This window comes from Lathamus discolor, chromosome 3 (assembly GCF_037157495.1).
Source record: "Lathamus discolor isolate bLatDis1 chromosome 3, bLatDis1.hap1, whole genome shotgun sequence".
NCBI classification, from domain to species: Eukaryota; Metazoa; Chordata; class Aves; order Psittaciformes; family Psittacidae; genus Lathamus; species Lathamus discolor.
Genome location: NC_088886.1, coordinates 136,871,001 through 136,896,199, shown reverse-complemented (window position 1 = coordinate 136,896,199; position 25,199 = coordinate 136,871,001). Strand labels below are relative to the sequence as shown.

The window sequence follows — 25,199 nt, the reverse complement described above, 5'->3', positions numbered from 1 at the left end:
AGTAATTTAAATCACAGCGAAGTATTAGAGAGCACACGAAGCTTTCTCACAATAAGAGTAGTTAAGCACTAGAAAGGGTAGTTTAAAAATGATGTGCCACTTTCAGAGTGTCTTCATGCAATGTTAGCAACATTTTGAAAAAAGATATTAGGTAAACCTGATTCTGCCTTGGTTTTGTGGGGTGCACTAAATATTTTCAGTAATTCCTTTTCGGTCCCAATTTGAACTATTCACGTTTACTTAATTAGCTTGCATACTGAACAAGACCACAACAGCCAGGTACAATTTCACTGCAAGTTAGTAGGTACAAGGAAACTCTCCAGCCTGCTCTCTTATTCAGTGCCAAGTGTTCATGAAGTTCAGTAATCCATGTTTCATAGCTCTGCAGCTACCTTCCTATTTTTGTTCAGCTGTTACATCTCAGTTAGCAGCAGCAGTCTGTAATAGGCTGAAATACGGTACAAAGATCACTTGTTATGTTCACACTACGGTCTTGCCCATACAACCACTGGGCAAAACAGCACTCTTGGGTACCTTGAGCAGGAGATGTAGCAATAGTTCAACTCCAGCAAGCTGAAATTAACTCCCACAAAACTATCAGGAGAAACAAAAAGCACAATATGGAAATATATATTCTCAAGCAAATTACTGTCTGTACAGAGTAAGTTACTGGTGTCTTCTTTATAATCAAAGAGCTACCTCTTTAACCAGCAAGTATCAAAGGAAATATTTCCTCCCAGTGCTGAGCTTTGCCTCCCCTGTCAGCTTCTAAATGTTCTTAAAAATACTTCCCCTCTCTGACAGACAGCTCGGAATCAGATATGCTCACACCTCCTTCACAGGGACAGGCTTGGTTATTAGGTACTATTATTACATTCTTTCCAAATTTGACTTCTCTCCTACCAGCATTAGGTCTCTCCTTGTCTCCTAACTCTATCTTGCAATAAGAAATCATTTAATTTTCTCAAAAGGTGGAATCTTCAGTCCTCTAAAGGGACTCTAGTAAATGTCTATTTATGGAGTGACTAGACATGTTCTTATACCCTCTTGACTTCAAGAAGCACCGCTTGCTGCATCCAACAGAATGTATTTACCTTTTGTGTCCTGCATCACAATCGAGCTGTACTTCAAGAAGGTTATCAGCAGGTTGCTGGTTTGCACATCAGCATCCAAAGGCAGCTCTGCAGAGCTTATAACTGGAACAAAGCAGATAACACATGTTTACCCTCCACAAACACAAGAGACAACTATACAGAGAACCAAGGCACAGACACAGATCTCTGATAGGATCAGCTTATTTACAGTCACCTGACCTCCTCCTCCTTCATGACCACCCAGCAAAGACTTTGGTTTGAAGACAGGTACCATTCCCTCAGAGACCATTTCTCCCACTCTAAGTACAGGTTGTGGTACCCAACAAAGTAGTACCCTTCTCTGTCCTCCCCTTCCCACTTCCCCAAGGGAGATCAGCTTGCTAATTTAGCACTCATCAACATTCCCAACCTAGGGAGCTCAAGATATTCACACCAATATCCAATTAATTCTTATAACCAACACATGTTAACATTCACACCATTCTCAGTTTGGCAAGAAATACACCCAGCAAAGACCCTTTTCAGTTTCAGCAATTTTGGAATTTCGGTTCAAAAAGGTCCACATCAATTCTATTCTTCCCTCCCAACAACAGCCTCTCTCTCTTGCAGAAGCAACACACAAGACACTAATCGAATAGCTACTGCATAACCGAAGTGGTAGAAAAGAGAGGTAGAAAAAGCAACCTTATAAAAAAAAAAAAAAAAAAGGGCAGCAAAAGCAATCATAGATTGCACTAGAGAAATCACAACACAGCAGGGAGCAGCAGAAACATACCCGCAGCAGAACAGCAGCTCATTGGCATTTCTCTGGGACACACTCCCTCCTACCACCAGCTGTAATTTTGACACCTTAACACTGGACATCATCTGCCTTAGACTTTACAAGAAGCTGTCTCAATTACTCAGCTAATTGCACAACATGCCTCCTGCTCACTCCCCATGTACCATCTGAAGCCCTGAGTTTATGAGCTGTCAGACCTCCAGCATGTGACCGAGCCACATTTTTACTGATGACTGAGCCTGAGCTGTGTGCAAGGGCCATTCTCAGCCTTCCCATTCAGAAAGGCTTTATAAGAAATACTGGAAGATGACAAAAATGCAGCATGCATTTAACTGAAGATCCTGCCAGGTAAATCTCATATCCTTTAAGATAAATTAGCTCAGACAATATAAAGACAGAAAAGAACCCCAAACAAGACCAAACTGAGCTACTTCAGGAGGACTTCAGTAAAGCATTTAATACAGCTCTGTATGAAAAAATTAGAGAGAAGCAGATACATGGGAACCAGTACAGAAATTTAAAGTACATCAAAGATCTAGCAAAGGAGAAACAATTGGAGAAATTATTAGTCTGGGAAAAAAGGTATTACTTGAATTTCTTAGGTATTAGTTTAGGGAATAATTTTCTTTTTTGTGAGAGACCTAGGCACAAGAAACAGTCGCTTGCTAATGAATCTCCTAATAACAGAAAGTGGCAGACACCTAAACACAGAAAACATCAGACTGCACATAAAGAACAGGATAAAACCAAAGACCATACAATAAATACAAGATGAAATTCAGTAACACAAGCTATAAAGGTCAGGAATTCAGGAGGTTATTTCCATGGGAAGCTGAAAGCTCGTCAGCTGCAAATGGAATGCTGTGATACCATAGCACACTATCAGATCATGAGATGACGACTACCAACACCAAGAGTGTGGTACTACCACATATCCGGAAACGCATTTCCAGCTGAGACAGGAACACTGTAATGCCCAGAGAAGGTGGTGGTGAGGCCTTGTCTCAAACACTGTGCGTAATTATGCTGATCCCATGTTTAAGGAGGATGAACTCATACTTGAGCAACTTTAGAAAAAGCCTATTAAGTTGATTAGAGGAAAAGCATGCCCTTCTATGCAAAATACACAGGCAAGTAGTCCCATGTTTGAAAGAGCTGTGTTCCAAAGCCAGATTAAAACATGATAAATGGGTATAAACTGACATGAAATGCAGGATGGAAAGTTGAAGATTTTTAACCAAGGAACAAGATTTGAAACTGCCTCCCAACAGAAATTATTGTGGAACAAATTTAACAAATAGAAATCAATTTCGAGCATTCTAAGATGATGTGCCTGCAAGCACAAGGCACTAGATTCAAAGAGTCAAGATCTTTTGCAGCTCTACATGTCTGTTCTGACCTGACAACAACACCACTGCTGTGGCTGCCCAGAAGCTCAAACTTGCAGGTTTTCAAGTGCAAGAGGTCAGAGGTGGCTTGAATTACAATTGCCAGATGGCTCTCTCTCTCTCTTCTCAAGCTATAAAGATAGCCCAAAATTAAGCACCTTTGCACTGGAAACCGATCTGCAGACCACTAGGACATCTTAATAACTAAATTATCTCTTTTCCATCTATCCTCAGGAATGTTCAAGGCTTTTCTTACTCTTCAGGAAAGAAAAAGGTATTTATGATGAAATGGGACCTTGCAAGAAGTAAGGAATTACTCACATCTGAGTTTTGTATGTCTAGCTTTGGGACTCTGAGGGAAAGAGATCTGCTCCTGTATGCAAGTGTACTTTGGTTCAGAGACAAGTCTGCTTTAACAAACAACACCCTTCCTTAATGCAAGCCTTATATCTCATAACCATGTAATCAGCCAAGTAAGGCTTATTTACCCCTGGAAGTGGGGCAAGCATAGGCACAGAAGGATGAAGGAGGCAACAGTAAAATAGAGATTCTTTAAACTGAGCACTGAGAGGCTCAGAGCACAGCAGAGGTTCTCATGGAGCTCAGAATTATACAATCACCTTGAATACAAAATTGTAGCCCTTAGAAACAACAGGCCAAATAGATCAGTGTAATCTAGCTGTTCAAATCACATCAAAGAAATCATAACAGGGCTTTTACCTCCTAAAGGCTGCACATCCCCAAGTGTGAGCAATTTTAGTCCATTCAATCTTGAAGCTCTGAGGCTCCTGACACATTGCCCAAACTGTTGGCAAAGTCTATGCAATAAGACTGGAAGCTTTTTCACCCCCAATATTATGAATAGCTCAAAGATGTAGCTACAAGTCTGAAAAACTTATTTATAGCCCCAGTGGGTCCTTCTGGAACTGTTACAATGAATGCAGTGAATGAATATTTAACAACAGTAAGCAAACTGACATTTAGATAACTATGGTGACAGGCACGCTTGATTTACATATTATGGATCAACAGTTTCTAGCAAAAGTCTCTTTTTTTTTTTTTAAATAAAAAGCACTGACTCTGAAGAACACATCACTGCTTGTCCTGGTTCATGCTACAGACCTTCATTTGCTTAAACGCACATGTTAGAACTTTAAAAGGTCTTAATTCACAACATAGGCTAACAGCCAGAGACATTTCAAACCAGAGTAAGAACCCATTTTTAATCCCAGACAGCATTAAAAGCACCTGAAACCCATAGATGGATTTTTCACGTTGCTCTAAGTTGAAAATAGCTCAACTATGCTGTTTTATTTTTTAATGCAGGAAAAAAAAAACAACAAAACAATCTTCTCATTCCAAAGCCAAAAAGCCTCTTGCTAATTTTCAGCCAGAGGCTAATTCTACAGCTGAGTTGCAAGACCTTAGAAAAAGAGGAAAATTCTGACATACCTTTAAAATTACAGCAAGACTAAAGCACCACCAAACTAAATCAATCCAAGGTCTTAAAAACAAAACCCCAAAATTACCACAGAGTAGGGATCAGCAAGGTGACAGCAAATAGAAATAAAGAATGCTCCCCATTGTAATTACTGCATCCTAAGACCAGCTCCTCTCTTAAACGTAATAACCTTACAAGCAGCAAGAAGCCTCAAGCTTTATGAGATTGCTGCCTCTGCTGAAAGCAGGATGGAGTTTTTGTTTTGCTTTTGTTTTTTGGCAAATTAAGAAAAGAGAGTATGAGCAAGCTGTAGATGTAGGTAAGCATAAATTCTGTCAGTTGTATAATATGGTGTGTGGGTGGATACATTTGCAATGAACAGAAGCCCACAAAATGCCCATCCCTTTACATTTTACGCTACATGCACAGGGATAGTTGAGACATGGGAGGCTTTTTAACTGAAGTTTTTGATATTCATGGTAACCAGAGAGAATTCATCCACAAGGAGGATCATCCTTAACTAGGATATCAAATAACCTGAATAGCTGATATAACTGAGTAACCCAGGTTGCTTTTCCCCAATTTCTGAACTGTGCGCTATTCAAACAGACTCTGTGCCTTCATTAAACACTTTCTTCAGATCTAGAGGATACCATTAAGGTACATGACAACAGTAATTTGATTTCCTCCATTAAAGTAGGCTATATCTGTCTATACCTTAAACAAAAGGAGTTTCTTTTTAGACGATTTCAAAATGTATTTATGTGGACACATAACACCTCATTTAGAAGAAAGATCTCAGGGCAAGCAGTCATTTACAAAGCCTATCAGAGAAAAGGCAACAAGAGAGAGGAATACCTCCACATGCCCAGGCTGGATTGAAATCCCACTTAATTCAAAGCTAGGGACAAGGGCATTAATGACAAGCAGGAATCCACTGTGATTCTATGTAAATCTGTTCCAATGACAAATAATCCCAGACAAAGAACCAGACGCTAGAAATATTCGTAAGTAATAGCCTACATAGAAAAACTAACGGGCTGGGTGTATCTTCACGCAGATACTGACTGGGTCAGTACTGTTTTCAGAAGGAATATCAGCATAATTTCATTGAACAATACACAAGGCAAAACAGAAATAAGTTTGAGTCATAATCTTGCTCAAGTTTAGTAAGGCGAGTTGCTCCAGGAGGAGACCACCAAGTCACATCTGCTCCAGACTGACCTTATTAGTTGTCATCTTTCAGAAAACGCTTTGCTAGTTATTTTACAGTTTTTAATTGTTATTCCCCAGGAGATCATGATGCTTCTTACCATCTGAAGAAGGTGGGGTGGTTCCAAGTGGAGTAACAGGTGTTGCTGGAATTGGGCTTGCTGGTGTTGTCATCAGCCCCATTTCAGGATGGCTCTAAGAGAAAACACAAATGCCCAGACATACGCAGGTCAATAGCTTCCCTAGGCACCAGCCATACAGATCACTGCTTGTACTGATCACTACTTGTACTGCTTCATGCTCTGGCACAAGAGGCATGACTAATGAACTCCCAAGAAACTTCAACCTCTCCTCCAAAATACAAAGCTATGCTTCCTTACCTTGGACATCCAACAATTAAACTGTACATCAATTTATATACTCCACAAAACAGAAATACATCAAAGTGATGGCTGTCCCCGGTGTAGAATGGGAAGAGGCATGCAGAAGCCTGCACTGTTTATCGGGCTTCTGTTTTCCCCCAGAACAACTTAAGGGTGTGCATTTGAAATCTTCCCCCCAAGATCTTTTTATGAAAGCAAATTCTCCTCGCTCTTGCCCTCCACCTGTTCATATTCAAAGATGATGGCAATTTATTACTTTCCTGTCTCACAGTGCCCAGGCACTGCAGGAAAAGAGTGCGTAACATAAATAACACTATCATTATTGATCTTCTCGGCTTCCATCAGTCAGTTACTCTCCCCATTTCATCTTTGCTAATAGTTGCCTGCCTAATTACTGCTTTGACTTTACTCTTTGCAAGCTTCCAGATCTATCCACACTGGTGAGACTACAGGCAATCTGCCATCCTATTTTAAGTCTGCCTGCCAAGCAAAGTGTCCATTTCATAGGGCAAGTTTTACATAAATGTATCATCCGCCTTAATATATCATCACGATTTCAAAGTAAAAGAAAAGGATACAGAACTGCTGATCTGATGTTAGTTCCATAGGATTTTTCACAAGTGGATCTCCTCCACATTGTCTTTGAATATCTCATTTTATAACCAAATATAAATGCATGTATTTTAACGGAAGCACAGACACACATGCTACAATTCAAAGACAATTTTAAATCAGTACACATACTCTTTAAACTTTAAAATACAATTTTCCATGGAAAATCTTACATAAAATAGGTTTGCTTACGCACATTTTGCTGTGGTGTTTACCTTTCTTCTCCCCAAACACCAACCATCAGTTGAAAGATACTAGTGCCACCTAGCAGCAAAAACTGAGGACCAACAAGCTGGTAAGTATACCAAAACCTTACCACCAGGCATGAACACAACTGTATCCCTGCTCTTCCTATGTGCCCACACGGCAGCAGGGCACAGTCATTCATTCACTCCCCAGCAATGGACACCAACTTAGACAAAAATATTCATCAGTTTTTATGAGGTTTTTTCAAAGGACAGCATGACCTACCTTGCCCTCTCTTAAATGAGGGATTACAGATAACTCACCGAAGAGCATCAGGCCTCCATTTCAATTAAACACACTCATCAGTGGCTGCTTCATCTATGCCTTTCACAAATAACTAATTTATCCTTTCATTTCTAATTTAAGAGCTTTTACACTGGCTGCTCTTTCCCTCCCTGCTCTTTTCCCTGCCAAAGGCCTTTCCTCCCTCAGGGATATCTTGATCACATATTATGCAGAACTGAAAGAGCAGAAATCTCTCACAAGTGCTAAAAATAAAGAACCTGGGAAAAAAGAGACAAGGAACCTCTGCAAATTAACCACCCATGGAACAGCAGCTTTCCTCAGAGGCAGTAGAACTGCCTATCGGACCTCTTCCATCTCCACTAGTGTCAGGAGTCCCCAAAGGTCTCCTCCATCATGCCACGTTGTCTAGCCTGTGATGTATGGCTGCACTCAGAGGACCTGAAATAACTGGGGAAAGGTGTTAGCTGTTTTGTTGATGCCATTTTTCTCACAGATTACCATCAGTACTTACAAACCAAGACAAAAAGCCTAAACCTGAAAGGTTTTCTAAACACATCAGGCAATCCTTCAGGGGGAAAAATGGCTCATTCCAACATGAGCTTTGCCCTCAAAACTTGACTCATTTTCTGGCAAGGGAGGAAGCATTTCCTAAAATTGTAATAAACCCAGATCCTGGCCTGCTTCCGATCTTCCTACTCATCTACACTTATGATAAGTATGCAGGGGAGGGAGGGGGCAAGAAAACTTATCTTTTCACCAATTCCATTTCTGAGACTCTAATTTCAAAGGCACGCACTTGCAAAGAAATGGACAAACATCACACTGAAACTCACTTGTGCCAGAACTGTGATGAAATTCCGGTTTAAGTGAACAGCTTCATAGAGGGCCAGAAGGATGGCTTCATTTGTTCTGTGGGAAAGACAGACAAAAGCACAGTGAGTTAAGGCTAATACCAGATAAGAATCCCAAGAGCAAAGGTTTCCAGGAGCACAACCCACATGAAAGAAGAAATTATTTTTTTCAACTATTTAAAACTCTGCCTCTGCAACCCAGTCGTTCTGATTATTGGTAGTACTTAGTAATCCATAAAAATAGCTATTTTTAGAGCTCAACTACGGTTTTTCCCTTCCTGCTGGAGGCATCCCTCGTTGCTCAGTGTTTTCCCTTTAAAGCCCTTTATTTTAAGGGCAGAGGGCCATACAGATACAACAAACTCTCATATTTATCTCTTCCCCCCTTGATTTAGAAAAGATTTTGTTGGGGACAAGAGTGCACAAACCACCACTTCCCATCTGCCACGTCCAACATGCCTCCTAAAATCCACAGGTTTGTCAAAGGGTTTTTTAATACACTTCACTAAAAACAATTCAGCTGTGGCTCCTTCTGCTGCACCCTTCTCACTTAAGTAAGAATCCACTATTTGCAGGGGTGTGGTACCATTTTAGTTACAAGAGAAATTGTCCCTCTAGTTTGCTCTGCTGTATTAGAACAGCTCCACGAGTGGACAATGTTGACCGGTGTAGTGAGTTACCATTCATCGTGTAACTGACATCTGCGCACTTACTGGACTGAGATCTTCTCATCAGCATCTGCTATGAACATACTGCCCACCTATGGAAAGAAAGAGTATTGCATAGAAGGAATTCGTGAAAGCTGTTAGACGAGAAGACGCGGATTTAAAACTAAATCGGAAGTGCCCCACAAGAGGTGTTGTCATCCAAGGCACACATGCAACTTACTTTCTAATAATGGTAAAATACAAATGGGAAACAGGATGAACATTTTATTTCACACTACTGTCACAGAACAACGCTTCACCTCTCAAATCACAAGGGGCGGGGGGGAGAGGGGGAGAGAATGGGGAAGAAAAACTGTATTTTGAATCCCAACTCAGATTAGTCTGTGATTCTGCAAGAGGACAACAGAGATTATTTCCTATCTGCCTGCCCCAAAGTGGCAGCGGTTTTACCAGTGTCACTCCTGACAGTTGTCAACAGGAAATTTTGCTGTCAGATCTCAGACTACAGCAAAGCTAAACTGAACAAGGAAAACAGTGGATACTCTTAACAAGGAAGAAATTCACAACTGCCTTTGGAGGGTACCTCTCTGAAAATGTAGACACTGCCCACGGCAGAATCCAAACTTACTTCACTGCTATGGTGGACCCAGGCTTGAGAAACAAAGCAGTAAAGAAAAAGATATCCAAAGCTAGTGATAGACCAGAATTCACCACAAAAATATTCGGCTTCTCTGGTATAGAGTACACCAGCAGGGCAGCAACTAGCTTTTAAAAATAAGTAGCTGTTTAAAAGTGCCCAACAACTGACTGCGATTTTTTTAAGTAAAGTCAACTAGAATGAAGAAGATGAAAGAAAACCATTTCAGTTATCAATGTGTCCTGAGTTTACCAGGAGCCGTTTTGCTCCTTCTTAGTACCTGGTGCAAGCTCTGTGTTTTGACTTCCAGCCTGGGCAGAGAGCTGATAACACCAATTGGTTTTAATTGTTGCTAAGTAATGTTTATTCTGGCCAAGGACTCTGTGAGTCTCATGCTCTGCCGGGGACGAGGGAGGCCGGGAGGAAGCAGAGACAGGACACCTGACCCAAACTAGCCAAAGAGGTGTTCCATACCACAGCACGTCATGCCCGGAGAGTTACCCGGAAGGGCAGGCTCTCTCTCTTCGGGGGTGTCGAACTCGTTCGGCGGTGGTATCGTATTCTCTTGTTATTTTCTCTTATCAATATTATCATTGGCGGTAGCAGCAGTGATTTGTGTTATACCTTAGTTACTGGGCTGTTCTTATCTCAACCCGTGGGAGTTACATTCTCCTGATTCTCCTCCCCATCCCTCCGGGAGTGGGGAGGGTCAGGGGCGGGGGGGTGAGTGGACGACCTGTGTGGATTGGTTTAAACCACAACACAATGCCAGAATAGAGATCTCTTCCTTTGAAAGAGCTCTCCCAGCCAGACAACACCACACTTCTCAGACAGCCATTTCAGCTGTATTTGGTTTGGACTGGACCAATGCATCTCCTCCTCCAGAACCCACACCCCAAGCTCAGCTTTTGGAAACACCCTCCTGCTGAACTTCTGTGAAGGCACCCATTTTAGGAATAGGAAAACACTGCTTCATTGCTTACCATATTAGTTAGGGCTGAGAAGAAACCACTCTGGTGTTCCTCTTCTTTGTCTTTGTATTGCCTGAACAAAAAGGAGTAAGGGTGAAGCCTCAGGGTTAGAAATTGAACTAGGCATTTTTCTCTAACACCCTATGATACAGTCTTATCTGATAAGGATATAGGATGGAGAAGGCTTCAGTATTCACAAGCCCTTTTCAGGAAGTCATAAAAGAGATGCAAAGGGTATTAAAATATTTGTAAAATGTGTAAAGTTTAAGTGGGGCTACTGAAACACGAGACTGAACAATGCCTGTGCTGTTACAGAGGATACATCCACTGAAGGAAAAAGACCAAGTGACTTAAGAAATTTTGTCCTAGACTGGCAAAACAGTAATGAACCACATGAACATGCACAATCAGTAACCACACAACAATTTCACTTCAGTCATCATCCACTACAGACTAAAACAGAGTCAACCACCCTATGGCCAGCAGAAAACATGAGGACCATTATGGTTCATGACATCATGCTGCCTGATCCCACATTCCTGAAGTAAAGGGACTGGAACTGGAGTAAGTGAAGTCAACAAATCGGTTGGGTACCTCAGCTTTAAGCTAAGTTGCTTCACTTGGCATTCAAATAGACTAGCAAAGCTCACATGGCCATTTATTGTGTCTTTCCTACAGGAATCTGATCACACACAATGCAACAAGCAAAGAAAACACCTCTGATTTTTTGGGGAAAGGGGAAAGAAAGAGCTAAGCAAAACAGGCCATAGTCTGAGACAGCTTTTGTCAGAATGAAGCAAGTTGGGTGGGTGAGGCTTTTTCTGCTTTACTCCAATAATTTACTCTGTTAAATACATTTACATGGATTTGCTGATCTTGCAAGTCATCCCCATAACAGCGACCCTTCAAAGGAATTAAAATATTTTGCTGGATACTTTGAGAAACTACCGCACCAAAAAAAAAAAAAAATTAAAAACAAACTAACAAAAAAAAGCAGCCTTGGGCTGCTCAGGTAAAATTGCTTTAAGTTTCCAAATTTTTATGAACCACTTTCTTCTTAGGAAAGCTTACACATTTTGTGCTGTTGCTTATGAAACACAGTCTGGGAACATGCTACCCCAACTGTTGACTTTCTGCTCTTTCTTCAGAAGCAGTTAATGCTTTCCACCATTTGCAAAAGCATACATCCCCTAATCATCTCTGATCTGGCATGTGGATAACCCTGGATACATGTGTTTGGTTTAGATTGTGTTTCAGTTACATCAATTTTCTAATGGACAAGCACTCAGCAAATAACTTACTTTTTCACCTGGGACTAAGATTTTGCTCAAGGTTCATCCAGAGGTAAAATCCATGATAGCAAAAGCATACAATAGTTATCTTCCCCTACAGCAAGGTCTCTCCTGAAGCACATCAGCCCAGCTGGTACAGATGCATTTACACTTGCAATGACAGCAACAACTGAGCTGAAATACATCAAAACATAAGACTACTCCCTGCCTCTCCAGGTGCATCAGGGCTGTCAGGTGATAAGTGCTTTTAACACAAACGTAGTGCAAGTACCATGTACTGAAAAAACAGAGACAGCAAGGTTTTACCTGTTATATTCTGATAAAGCTTGGGCAATTACAAGTCCCATTCCCTAAAAAAAACAAAAGAAGTGTTAAAAAAAGTCTTCACATTACAAGTATCAATGCAGAAAATCACACACTGAACACACTTAGCAGTGTCCCCTCCAAGATAACCTACCATGCTATGAAGGATTTCCCCTGAAGCTGTTTGAACTATTAAGACATGCTATGATATGACAAAGTACCATCCAAAAATCAAGACACCAAAATTTAAAGTTGAATATCTAAGTTCAACAGAGAACATTTACTCTTCTTGTATCTCCAGACAGGGCTTACTCACTCAAGAAGCCTCAATAAAGAAGCAAGAACTTCTGAAGGAAGCTGGTGTCAGAGGAAAGACATCCAAAAGTCTAAAGCAAAGGCCATAAACACTAGTAACCATTTAACTTCTCGCAGACAGCCTCCACCACCCCACAGCTCCTGACCATCCTTTCTGTCAAGCTCATTTAATTAACCGAGAAAAATTGTTCTCGCCCTTTGGTTAGCATGGAGTTTGCTTTTTACTTGGTGCCTAAAGAAGAGTTTTAAAGTCCAGACCTCACAGAGTTCATAGCACGCTGCCACTTTCTATCCAGGTCTGGATACAAAACTTAGTGGCTACCCAAAATACACTGATGACTCCTGACTCAAGCACCAGCTTACACTGAGCTACAAGAATTGGCTTGTGGGCTTGTGTGGAAATGAGATCTCCTTTGGAATAAGCTATCTTGTACCTCTTTGGCACATGACAGCAAATAGTGTATAGATAGTTCGTAAATGTATAATAGATTAATTTCAGCATATTCCTTGCTAGCTAGATTTTTAACCACCCCCACCATTTAACTGATGATCAAAATGTTTGAATCATGAGCTGCCTAACCTATTGCAAGAGTGAAGAATCCCACTATACTGGTGTTCTTTATAGTAGCATTATTCCTAGACCTTCTTTCTACCAGACACTATGACTGCATTCATTACACTAACACCAGCAGCACAGAGGAATCAAGTCAAATACTCACATTGAGTGTGGCCTCATCATCTACAATGGAGAGCTTCACAATGTAGGGATTCACTGACTGCTCAGGGTAGGTGGAGAAAGAAGAAAGAAAGTTGGTTTTAAGTGTAGCCTTCAGGAAAAAAAAATACAATTATCTATCCAAGTTTACCCAACCACCTGGAAAGACTCTCTCTCCTGTCCCACAAAGCAGAATACACATAAAGAAACAGGAGTCACACACGAGGGATGCTATGCCTGGGACACCTCTTTATTGGTCCAGTCAGGCAGTCTCCTGATTTTATTGAGAGGGAGTTTCTGCTCCTCCACTAGCTCATCTGTCAGCTTGAAAGTGGAGCAGCTGTCCTTCAAGGTTGTTATCTGTGACACACACACCGTTAAGCAGCAGTAACAAGCAGTGAAGCTGGGACTGAACATTAGCGTTCTGATATCTCTCTCTGCAACACCTTGCAAAGATTGCTTAAAGGAAAGAGGACCCAGGAAGGCATGACTATGTTGTACTCATCTGCTGCCAGGGTTCGAACTCACCACTTCAACAGTTTACACAACTGAGAGCTACAAGCCTCTGGAAAATACAAATTCCTTCAACTTAACCGAACAAAACACACAGGCTCCATCTATAAAGATAAGTCCTGATAATTTAGGAAGCATTTTAAATTAGCAATTTGCATTTGTTTTTCCTGGTTTATATGAATCAGTGCCAAATCAAAAATGTCTATTTGGAACCAGGACAGAGAAAAGGCTCTATCTATGCAGTAAGTCCAAACTGGATGGCAAGAATAAAACACAAAGCATGTATCAGATGCCCTACAAGTTGCATAGTTACCTGACTGATTTGCCCAGGGCTTGAAAGCAAGTTACAAGTAAGGCTCATCAGGAAACACCACGCTCTCAATTATTTGGTGCTTTGGAAGGATCAGGCTTTCTTTTCGGTTCAGAAAAGAAACGGATGAGAACAGACCAAAGCTCAGGCAGTCTGTCAGCCTGCCTCCAGCAGCACACAGCCCTGTCTGCTGCCTGAGAAAACGAAAACTAACATAGAACCCATCTGTGCATGAAGCATGCAAAGATGTTTCCCTGAGGCTGGAATAGAGGCTCCTATTGAGGAATAATATATGGTCATAGAATCATAGAATGGTGAGGATTGTAAAGGAGCTTAACATCATCTAGTTCCAACCCCACTGCCATGGGCAGGGACACCTCACCCTCTCCGTACAGCCATGCTCCCCTTCAGAAATTAAATACAGTCAGTGTCAGTAAAGCACACACAAGCTTCACAAATTTTTAATCAGAAACAGATTAAAATCTATCCTTGTAAATATGTCATAGTTTTGCTAGTTTCTTTTGCTCACCTTATACAACAAAGAGGAACTTCACACCACAGCTCACGCACAGAAGAAAGGCCAGTCTGTGACTCACAACCAATAAAAGTGATGGACTCATTTCCAGACAATGAGCAGCACGTATATAACAGATTGGAGGCTGCAGGGTTATCCAAAATCCCAGATGTGGAGAATAAGCAAACTGGGAGACACTACATTGACCAGCACTACAAGGCTGACCCAAGGCCTAGTCATACAATCCATCCTACACGCAACCTATGATCAACTCTTCACACTCCCACTGCCCATGACTTTCCAAGATGCATGCTCCATGCCTCCTGCCTCTTGGCAGCAAGATGTCATCAGTGCACAGTTGACAAGGGTCATGAAGCTGGCCTAGACTGCTAGAGATCTCTGCCCTCTATCTTTTCAGTTGCCATTTCCGTATCTGTAGAAGTTTGTTTAATAATTCCTGTCTGAAGTATTCCATTCCCCTGACACATCCTATGCCTCCTCTAGGCTTCCCTAATTCCTTAAGCAGCAGGCAGATGACTAACCACTGCAATTCACACACTGTATTACTCTACATGGGACAAGGCGATTTCTAGTGCCTTTCAGTGTGCAAGTCTGTACTGGTGTGATGAGAATATTTCCTGTGTTGCCCACAGGGTGTGTGGTCTGCTCCTGCCCTCCCCTCAAGGGCAAACAGTTCCAGTTATCTTCTACAAGCATTAGTCTGCAAATCTACAATGAACATCAGCAACCTGCAAGTTGTACAAGCACCCCTAAGTCCGTCCCATACTTCCTGCCGCCTACTTCCCTATCCTAATCCTGCTGATTCAGAGTTCACTTCCCCTCTCACTGGGAATTACAGCAAAAGTTGCAAAGGTCTGAATTACACCCATCGCTCTGCAACATGCAGAAACATGCAACAGCCTTGAAAAGTGGTTGACAAGCATTTTGAAAACTTTAAATGAGTCAATGCAGAGGTTACACAAATGTAAAAGTAATGTCTGCCTCCATGTGCCTCCAGGAAGAACTCAAACACGATTCTCAGCTCTTCAGAGAACACAGGTCCTTCCCTATCACTGACAGCAGATAACGAACAATATAGCATTAAGGTCTTATTCTCAGTAATGAGGTACAGACACAAACCCCTACAACCTGGGAACAGTCAAGATGTCCTCCACAGACTACCCACCATTATCCCATAGAAATGAAGGTGGAAGCTGTGGGGAGATCGTTACCAGGTAATTTTAAAGCAATCCCCAGGTGAGACATGCCATGCAAAGTGAGTATTATATGAGGCAGCACACAGGTCTGGCAGAGGGAATGAGATCTCCTCCATGCCCCCAAATGTATCTCTGCCTCCAACACAAACCTATGGGAATCAAATGTTTTTGATAGGAAAAGAAAGCAGGAAAAAAAAACACCCAAAACCCAAGCTAACCACGTATAATTCCTAGTTAGATGCTTAACTTATCTTCACACATCTGTAACACAAAGGAAGGTCAGAGTCCACTCAAGACTCAAGACTTTTCTATGAAGGCTCATTAAGGATGATTCAGCAGCTTTGCTGTCAGCCCTTCTGAGGCCACCTCCTCTGCAGGCAGGCCATCCTGCAGGGAATTGGAGCTTGAATAATTATGCTTTTTATTAAAGTGATTCATTTAAAACAATTCAAGCTCGGGGCGGGGGGGGGGGGGCGTGTAAATATATAAAAAAGATGCATTTTCTGACTCTTCAAAGCTGAGAAGTGTCTCTTCAGCACCTGTGGTCAACCATACCAAGGAGATAAGTAACCATACATGAAGGACTGTCAGATACACTATACACTGTCAAACACACTATATGCTGTCAGACAAGCACACACAGGGAAAATCCCCTGTTTTGACTAATTCCTTCCAGCTCCGCCTAGCAAAAGGCACAAGCTAGCAGGCTGAACATGAGGCAAAGACATTTCCACCTAGATGTTAAAGGAATCTAACTATTTAAGAGTCACTACCTGATTTTATGTTATACCTTGCTATTCTAGCAGCCACCCCTTAAAACACCGAGAAAATGATCAAATAGTCTTCCTCACAGCATTTTCTCTGGCAGACTTTTGGGTATGCTTAGCTTCACCATTTTCATGACATAGCCAATTATTTAGTTACTCTTCCATGCTTCTCTCACATAGCATCAAGGTAAAAATATTTTCCCTGAAATCAGGACTAGGATTAAAAAAAAGGCATAAAATATAGATGAAGACTTGAATAATTATACACTTGGAATGTAATACAGGAATATGTACGGGGGCCTATAAGGATACTGGGGAAGGACTCTTCATCAGGGACTGTAGTGACAGGACTAGGGGTAATGGGTTAAAACTTAAACAGAGGAAGTTTAGATTGGATATAAGGAGGAAGTTATTTACTGTAAGGGCACTGAGGCACTGGAATGGGTTGCCCAGGGAAGTTGTGAATGCTCCATCCCTGGCGGTGTTCAAGGCCAGGTTGGGCAGAGCCTTGGGTGACGTAGAATCATTGAATAGTTTGGGCTGGAAAGGACTTTAAGATCATCTAGTTCCAACCCCCCTGCCATGGGCAGGGACACCTCACACTAAATCGTGTCACCCAAGGCTTGATTCAACCTGGCCTTGAACACCACCAGGGATAGAGAATTCACAACTTCTTTGGTCAACCCATTCCAGTGCCTCACCACCCTTACAGTAAAGAACTTCCTCCTTATATCCAATCTAAACTTCCCCTGTTTAAGTTTTAACCCGTTACCCCCTTGTCCTGTCACTACAGTCCCTGACGAAGAGTCCCTCCCCAGCATCCCTATAGGCCCCCTTCAGATACTGGAAGGCTGCTATTAGGTCCCCATGCAGCCTTCTCTTCTCCAGGCTGAACAGCCCCAACTTCCTCAGCCTGTCTTCATACGGGAGGTGCTCCAGTCCCCTGATCATCCTCATGGCCCTCCTCTGGACTTGTTCCAACAGTTCCATGTCCTTTTTATGTTGAGGACACCAGAACTGCACACAATACTCCAGGTGAGGTCTCACAAGAGCAGTGAGGTGTCCCTATACTATGTTCTAATATTTTAACTATTAAGTATTCCTTTAAATATTCCATGTGAAGACATGTAAATCATTTTTACTCCTAGAACAGGAGTTAATGAGCAAGCCAAGATCTCGGCTACACTGGTAATGAAAATGTGGACAGATATTCCCCAGGGAATTTGAGAGGATACTACAAAATATCCCAAAATATGAGAGAACATCCTGATAAAAAACACACTGGTATTCACATTAAAGACAGAGACAAACTCATAGCCAACTAATGAATTTTCAGCCTCAGTAGATATTCTTAAGCAGCTGGAAACACAGTTTAGCAACCAACATAGTCCAGAACAAAAGAGAACCTATCAACTGCAGCAGTTAACTAAAAAGAGAACTCCAAAGGATTTAAGGCATGAAAGTAAGCTACAACACACTGACAACCAGGGAACCACCAAACTGACTCTAAGGGCCAAGGAAGAGCAACCGAAAGTAGCAACCTTACTTAAGGACAAAGATTATGACTGCATTACTACAGTCTTTGCTTGTAGCATTGCTTACAAAGGACAGTGTCAGGCAGCTGTCATACAAAACCTTTCTTCACGTTGCTTTCAACCTTGCCAGATGAACTACTCAAGCTAAAATTCCCCTTGCTACACATCTGCCTCACATCAGATTGTACTTTTTAGACATCGGCACAATTTCTTTTGGGTGCCCAGTTTGAAGACATCTAGGACAACGTTCTCCAAAGCACTCAACCCCAACTCAATACTCTGCAGAAAGCTACTGCAAAGAGCAGAGCACAGGTCTTACATACTCGCAGCACTCTACCTTACTAAGGACATGAACTACAGTACACAGGAATCCACAGCTCAGGGACTGGACTACACATCTCTCCACCCTTTGACCAGAAGGTTGCAATCAGACCTCTGATCTTTCCAGTCTGCTCTCATCAGTAATCTTACCCATATCATTCCCAACAGTTTTCCCTCATGGCCATATACCAAAACCAAACTGCATGCTCCTGTCCCAGGCTACCACAGCACAGATTGCTGAACACAATCTGTAATTCATTATTCTGACAACATTCACAGGAATGAGAAATTAACAGGGATTACTTGACTCTAAGCGTAGCTCCTGTCTTTGCCTGCTCTCTAGGTCTATTCATACTTCATAAAACAACAACTATTATAAAACCAGGTGGGTTTTGGAGCCTGCCCCCTCCCATTAATTCTGTTGAGGAAAGGGTATTCCATGACCTTCCCATTTTTTTGCCAATCTAAAGATATTAAGATATTCCTAATTATGAAAAAAAAAAAAATTAGACTGATCATTAAAGGATCATGCTTCATGCAAAGAAAACCCAACAAGTGCTTTTTTGACACCTGATAAGTTTCTTTTTCAAGGTGATGAAAAGAGAAAAAAATTGGAGTTAACACAACCAGTTTAGGAAAAGGAAGATGAATAAAGTTTCTCAGAGAGGAACCAGTCAAAGAGACAGAAACATATTTCTCTTGGAAATACTAGCTGTGATGCTTCAGTTCATTCTTTGGTAACAGCTTCTCCAGGTCTTCTGGGGATCTGTGCTCTTTCAGTCTGCTAGTCAAGTTCTGAATCACAAATTCAATCTGAAGCCAAAGATGACTGACAACCAGATTTACTTTGGAGAGTGTGTATAATCACACAGGCACACACACAAGGGCAAACAGACAAGTTTGGCACAACAGTAACTCTTCCAAAAGGACCTTACTCAGAACTTTTTCCTGAAGGAAATGCAAATCTCCTACATAGTTTCTTTTATGCTTGCACAAAACAAGCTGTATATCATACACATTTGATTATACACATAGAGACAGATACAGTTAGCATAATGTGATTGCACTGCAAAACTTCTGTAGCTCTGTGCTGGATACCCTGATAAATATTATAGCATGTACTGCTAAAAACTGAACTGTAAGCTGCCTTAATAATGCAGAGGTGTGTGTATAACAGAGAGAAGTGATGTTTCTGTTATGCAAAAGAATACCTACCTCATATTTTCTGTAGTTAACCAGCAAGGCAAGAAGGACAACAGCATCATAGCCATGTTCCCTGCGACTAAGTGGGCTGGACAGGATCTGGAATAAATAATCACACTGCTCTGTACAGGCCTGCCTCAAGAAGCTTTCAGTGACTCTCAGTACATGGCCGTGAAATGTATAGCTAAGAGCAAATTATGCCTTAATGAAAGCGGATATTTAATGTTGCTTCCAGTAAGTTCTGCACACAGAAAAGCTTATTTATCACAGAGAGAATTTACATAGGCTTTCTAGGTATATAGGGCAAATACATTTCTTAACAGCACTGGACAGTACCTCAGCACATCACCAACATTACCTGTGCAAGTTTTCTGTGTTCCACTTCTAAGAAGTATAATTTATCAAAGAGTTAGAAAAAACCTCAATATATCCAGAATGGCTTTTGAAACAGAGTTCCTCTGATACAGGATTTCTCTGTGAACTTAGCCCAGAAATCTGTTCCGCTTCTAGTTATGCCTCAAGTGAAAATACTTTAAATGCTCAGTCGTGACTAAAAACAGCAGAGTAAGGAGAGACAGCATTAAAAAAAAAATAAATAAAATCCATAACTGAGCTATGAATGGAAGCAACACATAGTGCCAGCCAGCTATGCTGCACTGAAAAGGCAAATATATCACTGGAACCTCTCACTACAGAATAAAAGCCCCTGCAGTAGAAGGAAGAAGCCTTACCTGTAAAATAGCTTCAAATATGCTGTTAATCATAACATACTCCAGGATGGTGTTCTGGCTGATGTTATCTGTCACCTGAATACAAACACAACTTTTAAAATCTCACCCAAAGCCTTCCATGATGCTGTAGCTGCCTCTGGCACACACCAGGAACAGGTTTTGCTACCAGACAGACACATTTATCCCGAATCTCACACTTAGTCAGCAAGTCAAGGTGTGACTAGCAGTAGAGCTAGACATGAAGTAAAGGAAATCTGTCCTGCCTCCCACCCCTCTGGCAAGAATCATGACCCACTTACTAAGAGCTCCCCCTTTCCTCTACAGATTGCTATTTTACACAGCTGCACAACTGCTACACAGGAGGCAGAGAATGAAAAAACATGATGCATATGCTCCACTGAGCACTTCCTCATCATGAACGGGGCAGTGAAGACCCTCCCCACACTCAATTATCTCTTATCCCAGCCAAAATAGTTCACAGTTGACCATATCCAAGAGATGATGAGTGGCCATTTGTTCCAGCTTCCCCATTCTTCATCTCTTCACCACACTTGTTTACTCCACACTTCCTGTCTTTCCCTCAACCCCTCTCCTCTGCTCCCTTCCCCTTTATCTAAGACTTACTAAATATCCTCTTCCCTAGAAAAAAAATCCCTGTGAATCAAACTGACACCTCATGCTGTGTCTCCCCTTTTGACCCAGTTGGCACCTATCTTATGAGTTGAAAACAATTTGCTAATCTGTATTGGCATCATGTTAGAGCAACGATGTATATTCTGCGCTGACCCATGTTCTCATTCACAATTTCTTTCCCCTTCATAAGCTTCACACTGCAGCATTCTGTTCAAGTTTTGAGGCAGTTCCATCCCTCAAGATGTGGCTTCATAACCTTCTAAGTTATTATACAGCTAGTATTTATTTACCGTCACTAAGCAGAGAAGTAGCTTCAGACACAAGCTTTTGAGGCTTTCAGAACCTTCGGCACAGAGGAGTGAGTCCAAGCTCTCCATCAGATTCTAAAGAAGAAGAGTCACATTATTTAAAAGTAATGTTTAAAATTACTTGAAATGTTTGTTATAAAAAGCTTTTGGGGAGATTCAAATACAAGAGCACCAATATAAAGCCATGTTATCCCAGGATCAATAATTAAGCCACTCCTCCTGTTGCACAAGCCGTAGTCACACTGCTGGTTCTCAAAACTGCTTTGTGTTCACTACATTTTAATGACTATAGGCATAACATCATGATCATTTTCCAAGAGTTTTCTCTAGATGCCTGAAAGATTTTTGTATACATATAACAATTGTATTCACAACGTAATTGAGTTCTACAGATATCATCTTCCTTTCTGCTTGCAAGATCGTAATACCAGTGCTTTCTTTTTTCAATATTCCGTTTTATTTACAGACACCATGAGATTTTTTTGTAAGCAGCACACCTCCAATTTAATAGCACACATATTAGTTACAATTAAAACTAGATATCATATAGCTGTTTAACAGATACTAAATTGGTTTCTAAATACTAAGTCACAGGTAGTACAGTTATTCTTAAAGGAAAAATGTTGTTTTGGCAGGTAAGTTACTACTTAATATTTCCCCAAATGTACTACTATTTGTAGAGAGATTAAATATTACTACTCTTTGTCAAGATGAAAGACACAACAGGAATTCAGCTTTATCAGCAATTACTTTGTCATTTCCCAAACAGAATCACAGAATCACAGAATCACAGAATCCCAAGGGTTGGAAGGGACCTAAAAAGATCATCTAGTCCAACCCCCCTGCAAGAGCAGGGTAACCTACAGTACATCACACAGGAACTTGTCCAGGCGGGCCTTGAATATCTCCAGTGTAGGAGACTCCACAACCCCCCTGGGCAACCTGTTCCAGTGCTCTGTCACTCTTACAGTAAAGAAGTTCTTCCTGATGTTAACGTGGAACCCTCAGCATCTTTACAGAGAAGAAGATCAAGTAAGTTTAAAATGGTACATGCGCTGATGGAAATGTGAAATGGAACACAGGATATGACTATCAGCCAAAAATTAAGAACAAGGTAAGAGGTTCAATACTAGGTACTAATGGCCTGTAACAGCCTTTTATGGCCTTAAGATTTCTTAACCACAGTGACCGTACAGACTGGAACTAAAGGAAAAGTGTTCTGTTATGTTAGTAACAAACATGGGGATCCCAAGTGTCCTTTTGCAGTAGCAGGTAAAGAACTTCAGGCTGGCTGTTTTTAATAACTGGCTGGACTATTTCCCCCAATAGCTGTACCTTGGTAGACACGCCTGTTTATAACTCACTGCCCCTGCAACATGGCTGCTGTGCAAATGGTTTCTCTACATTGCCAAGGCCTCACCTTCATACACAGCTCTGCCTTATCGAAACCCACAAGCATGTTGATGATGTCAAACCCAGAAGTGGATTTGTTCTTCTGATGGACACCCCGAATTAATGCACACAATGTCTGCAAAAAGGGAAGAACAAACAGAGGGTTACACATAATGCAACACCTGCAACTCAAGACTAAAACCCACCCTTAGACCTAGCACTGGCAAACCTTTAGTCACCATAGCCATTCTCAAGAAAAGATTGCTTAAGTTTTGGTTTCAGAATCACTTTCCACACAAATGCAGTCTGATTAAGGGAACACCCTCCCAACTCAAGCTCAGGATATGTTATCTGGTTCCTATTTACACTTACACAGCAAGATTGTAGACTCGAGACCTGGCCTACCTTTTGCCAAGAGCTCAAATACAAGTTTGGGAATGCAGGGCCAGTTAGACTGTCTATGTAGCTAGAGCTACAATATTTAATAGCATCCTTTCAAACTACTACTACTAATAATAATAATAACACGAAGCAAGATTTTATGTCAGGGGTGTAAATGCTCTGGTTTAAATCAGCTTTCCCCAGCTTACTGCCTGTCCAGTATCTCCTACAGGTGACTTCTCCATGAAATACATATCCTGTACTCCTACAGGTGAGAGAAGCTGAGACAAATGCATTCACCAAACTGTAAGAATCAGTCTGTGAACTAACTACATTAAACATCAGACTGAGGGGAGTATCCCACACAAGACGCAGGGTGACATAGCTTTGGTAAGGAGCAATCTGTAGGAAAATTACTATTAATTCTGTGTGACAATTCTTCACATCTTCCAATTAGGAACTACCCAACAGGGAAGGTGCGCTGTATGAATTTCACACTAACTTCTCCAGAGCTTTATTTCATTTTTGACCCGTATGGTTATTCAAAAAGGAAGCTGAAATGAGGGAGAACAGGCAAAAGTAGAATACAGACAAAGCTACAGAGTACTCTTGAGCCCCCAGACTGGCAGCCTGTAGTGAACAAGCCCCTCTTGTCCTCCCATTGCCACCTGCTTGATCCTGCATCACCACATCCTCTTGAATTCTAAAACAAGCTATTGTTCTTCAAAGACTAGAGACGATGAATGTTTGTAACCCCCACCAACAGTAAGTGGCAACTGCTCTGTAGATATCATTTCTCCTTAGAAGCAAAGAAATTAACACAAGATGTTTGATACCAGCAGCGAATATATTGCCTCATCAGAAGCAGAAGAGAGTATGCCCTATCTCTCAGCATGGTACCTGTAACGCATTGACCACTCTGATTGGGTGCTCCTCACCCAGTGCCTGGATGCAGTGCTGAAACAAGCAGTTGATGTTATCTTTTATCTTCATTAACTCTTCCCCATCGAGAGCCTCCAGCTTGCCTTCTAGATATTCCAAGTTGACCTGTCAAGTTAAGAATCAGTTCAGGAATGTTACACAACCACTGACACCTTAGAAATGCAAGTTCTTGCACTGACAGCCTGCCACTTCATAGGCAAAACAGCAGCAGCAAATCAGGGGATGCTCAGTTCCAGTTACCTTCATAAGAAACAGCTCCTCCCAAAACCTAGGGTTGCATTTACTGGGGTCCTCTGTCTGAAAGAAAAAGGAACACCCATGAGAACAAACAAGAAGAAACCTTTCAGGCAAAATTTAAAGAAAATCATTATCATGAGTAGCTCAGAGTCAGCATCATCCCATTGGATAACAAAGTGTTCTCACATATAGTATTCTGTCTACACAGATTCCCAGAAACAGAAGCAACTCTCAATTGGGATGCCTCTGTTTATCTTCTGGATTATTTTTTTGAGAATACTTGAAAAGCCATTACTTCCTGCAGATCACAAATGGTCCTGGTAGACAACAGGACAAGGTGACATTAAGGAAGAGAGCAAAACACAGAGCTCTGCATCACAGTGGGAAAGCCTGAAGCCTATAGGACAAGGAGTAATGGGTTTCAACTTAAACAAGGGAAGTTCAGGTTAAATATAAGGAAGTTCTTTACTGTGAGGGTGGTGAGGCACTGAAACAGATTGCCCAAAGAAGTGGTAAATGCTCTATCCCTGCCAGTGTTCAAGGCCAAGTTGGACAGAGCCTTGGGCAACATGGTCTAGGGTGAGGCATCCCTGCCCACGGCAGGGGGGCTGGAACTAGATGATCTTAAGATCCTTTCCAATTCAAACCATTCTGTGATTCTATACACCTATACTGTGCAACCCTTACCTTGGGAAAAGAATCCACCATACACAACCTTCAGCATAAACTAAACCAAGAAAATTTAACACAACATTTCTTCTTTAGAAAGAAGATAAGCTCAGGTCCTTACCGTGAAAATCTCATCGTACATCAACACAACTTTCTCCTTCAACGGCTTCTTGGAGGCTGAAGATTTCCGGAGCAGCCCACCTTTCTTCTCTGTTTGGGCCATGCTGTATACCCTGAAGGCAAAAATAGACAAAAGGCTAAGGAATCTTGAACTTTTCTTCAAGGCATAGCTGGTCTGCCTCTAACATAAAAGGCTTTTTCACTGCACCGAAACACTAAAGGTCTCTCACAAGCTGAAAGTTGGGGTTTTT

General features: G+C 41.5%; 1 protein-coding gene across 3 annotated transcripts in view; it reads right to left on the bottom strand.

The window, feature by feature from the left end:
* Positions 1–25,199, bottom strand: part of ARMH3 (armadillo like helical domain containing 3) — a 134,937-nt gene that overhangs the window by 102,001 nt on the left and 7,737 nt on the right. For all 3 annotated transcript variants that reach the window (XM_065672088.1, XM_065672087.1, XM_065672086.1), the window contains 14 exons: positions 24,950–25,061; positions 24,163–24,219; positions 23,881–24,027; positions 22,628–22,735; positions 21,190–21,282; positions 20,267–20,341; positions 19,548–19,634; positions 13,160–13,216; positions 12,129–12,172; positions 10,543–10,603; positions 8,968–9,014; positions 8,237–8,312; positions 6,018–6,111; positions 1,095–1,196 (listed from right to left, as the gene is read on the bottom strand). In XM_065672088.1, the coding sequence (XP_065528160.1) occupies positions 1,095–1,196; positions 6,018–6,111; positions 8,237–8,312; positions 8,968–9,014; positions 10,543–10,603; positions 12,129–12,172; positions 13,160–13,216; positions 19,548–19,634; positions 20,267–20,341; positions 21,190–21,282; positions 22,628–22,735; positions 23,881–24,027; positions 24,163–24,219; positions 24,950–25,051 (1,150 nt within the window). In that variant the 5' untranslated portion in view covers positions 25,052–25,061. The remainder of the gene's footprint in view (positions 1–1,094; positions 1,197–6,017; positions 6,112–8,236; positions 8,313–8,967; positions 9,015–10,542; positions 10,604–12,128; positions 12,173–13,159; positions 13,217–19,547; positions 19,635–20,266; positions 20,342–21,189; positions 21,283–22,627; positions 22,736–23,880; positions 24,028–24,162; positions 24,220–24,949; positions 25,062–25,199) is intronic.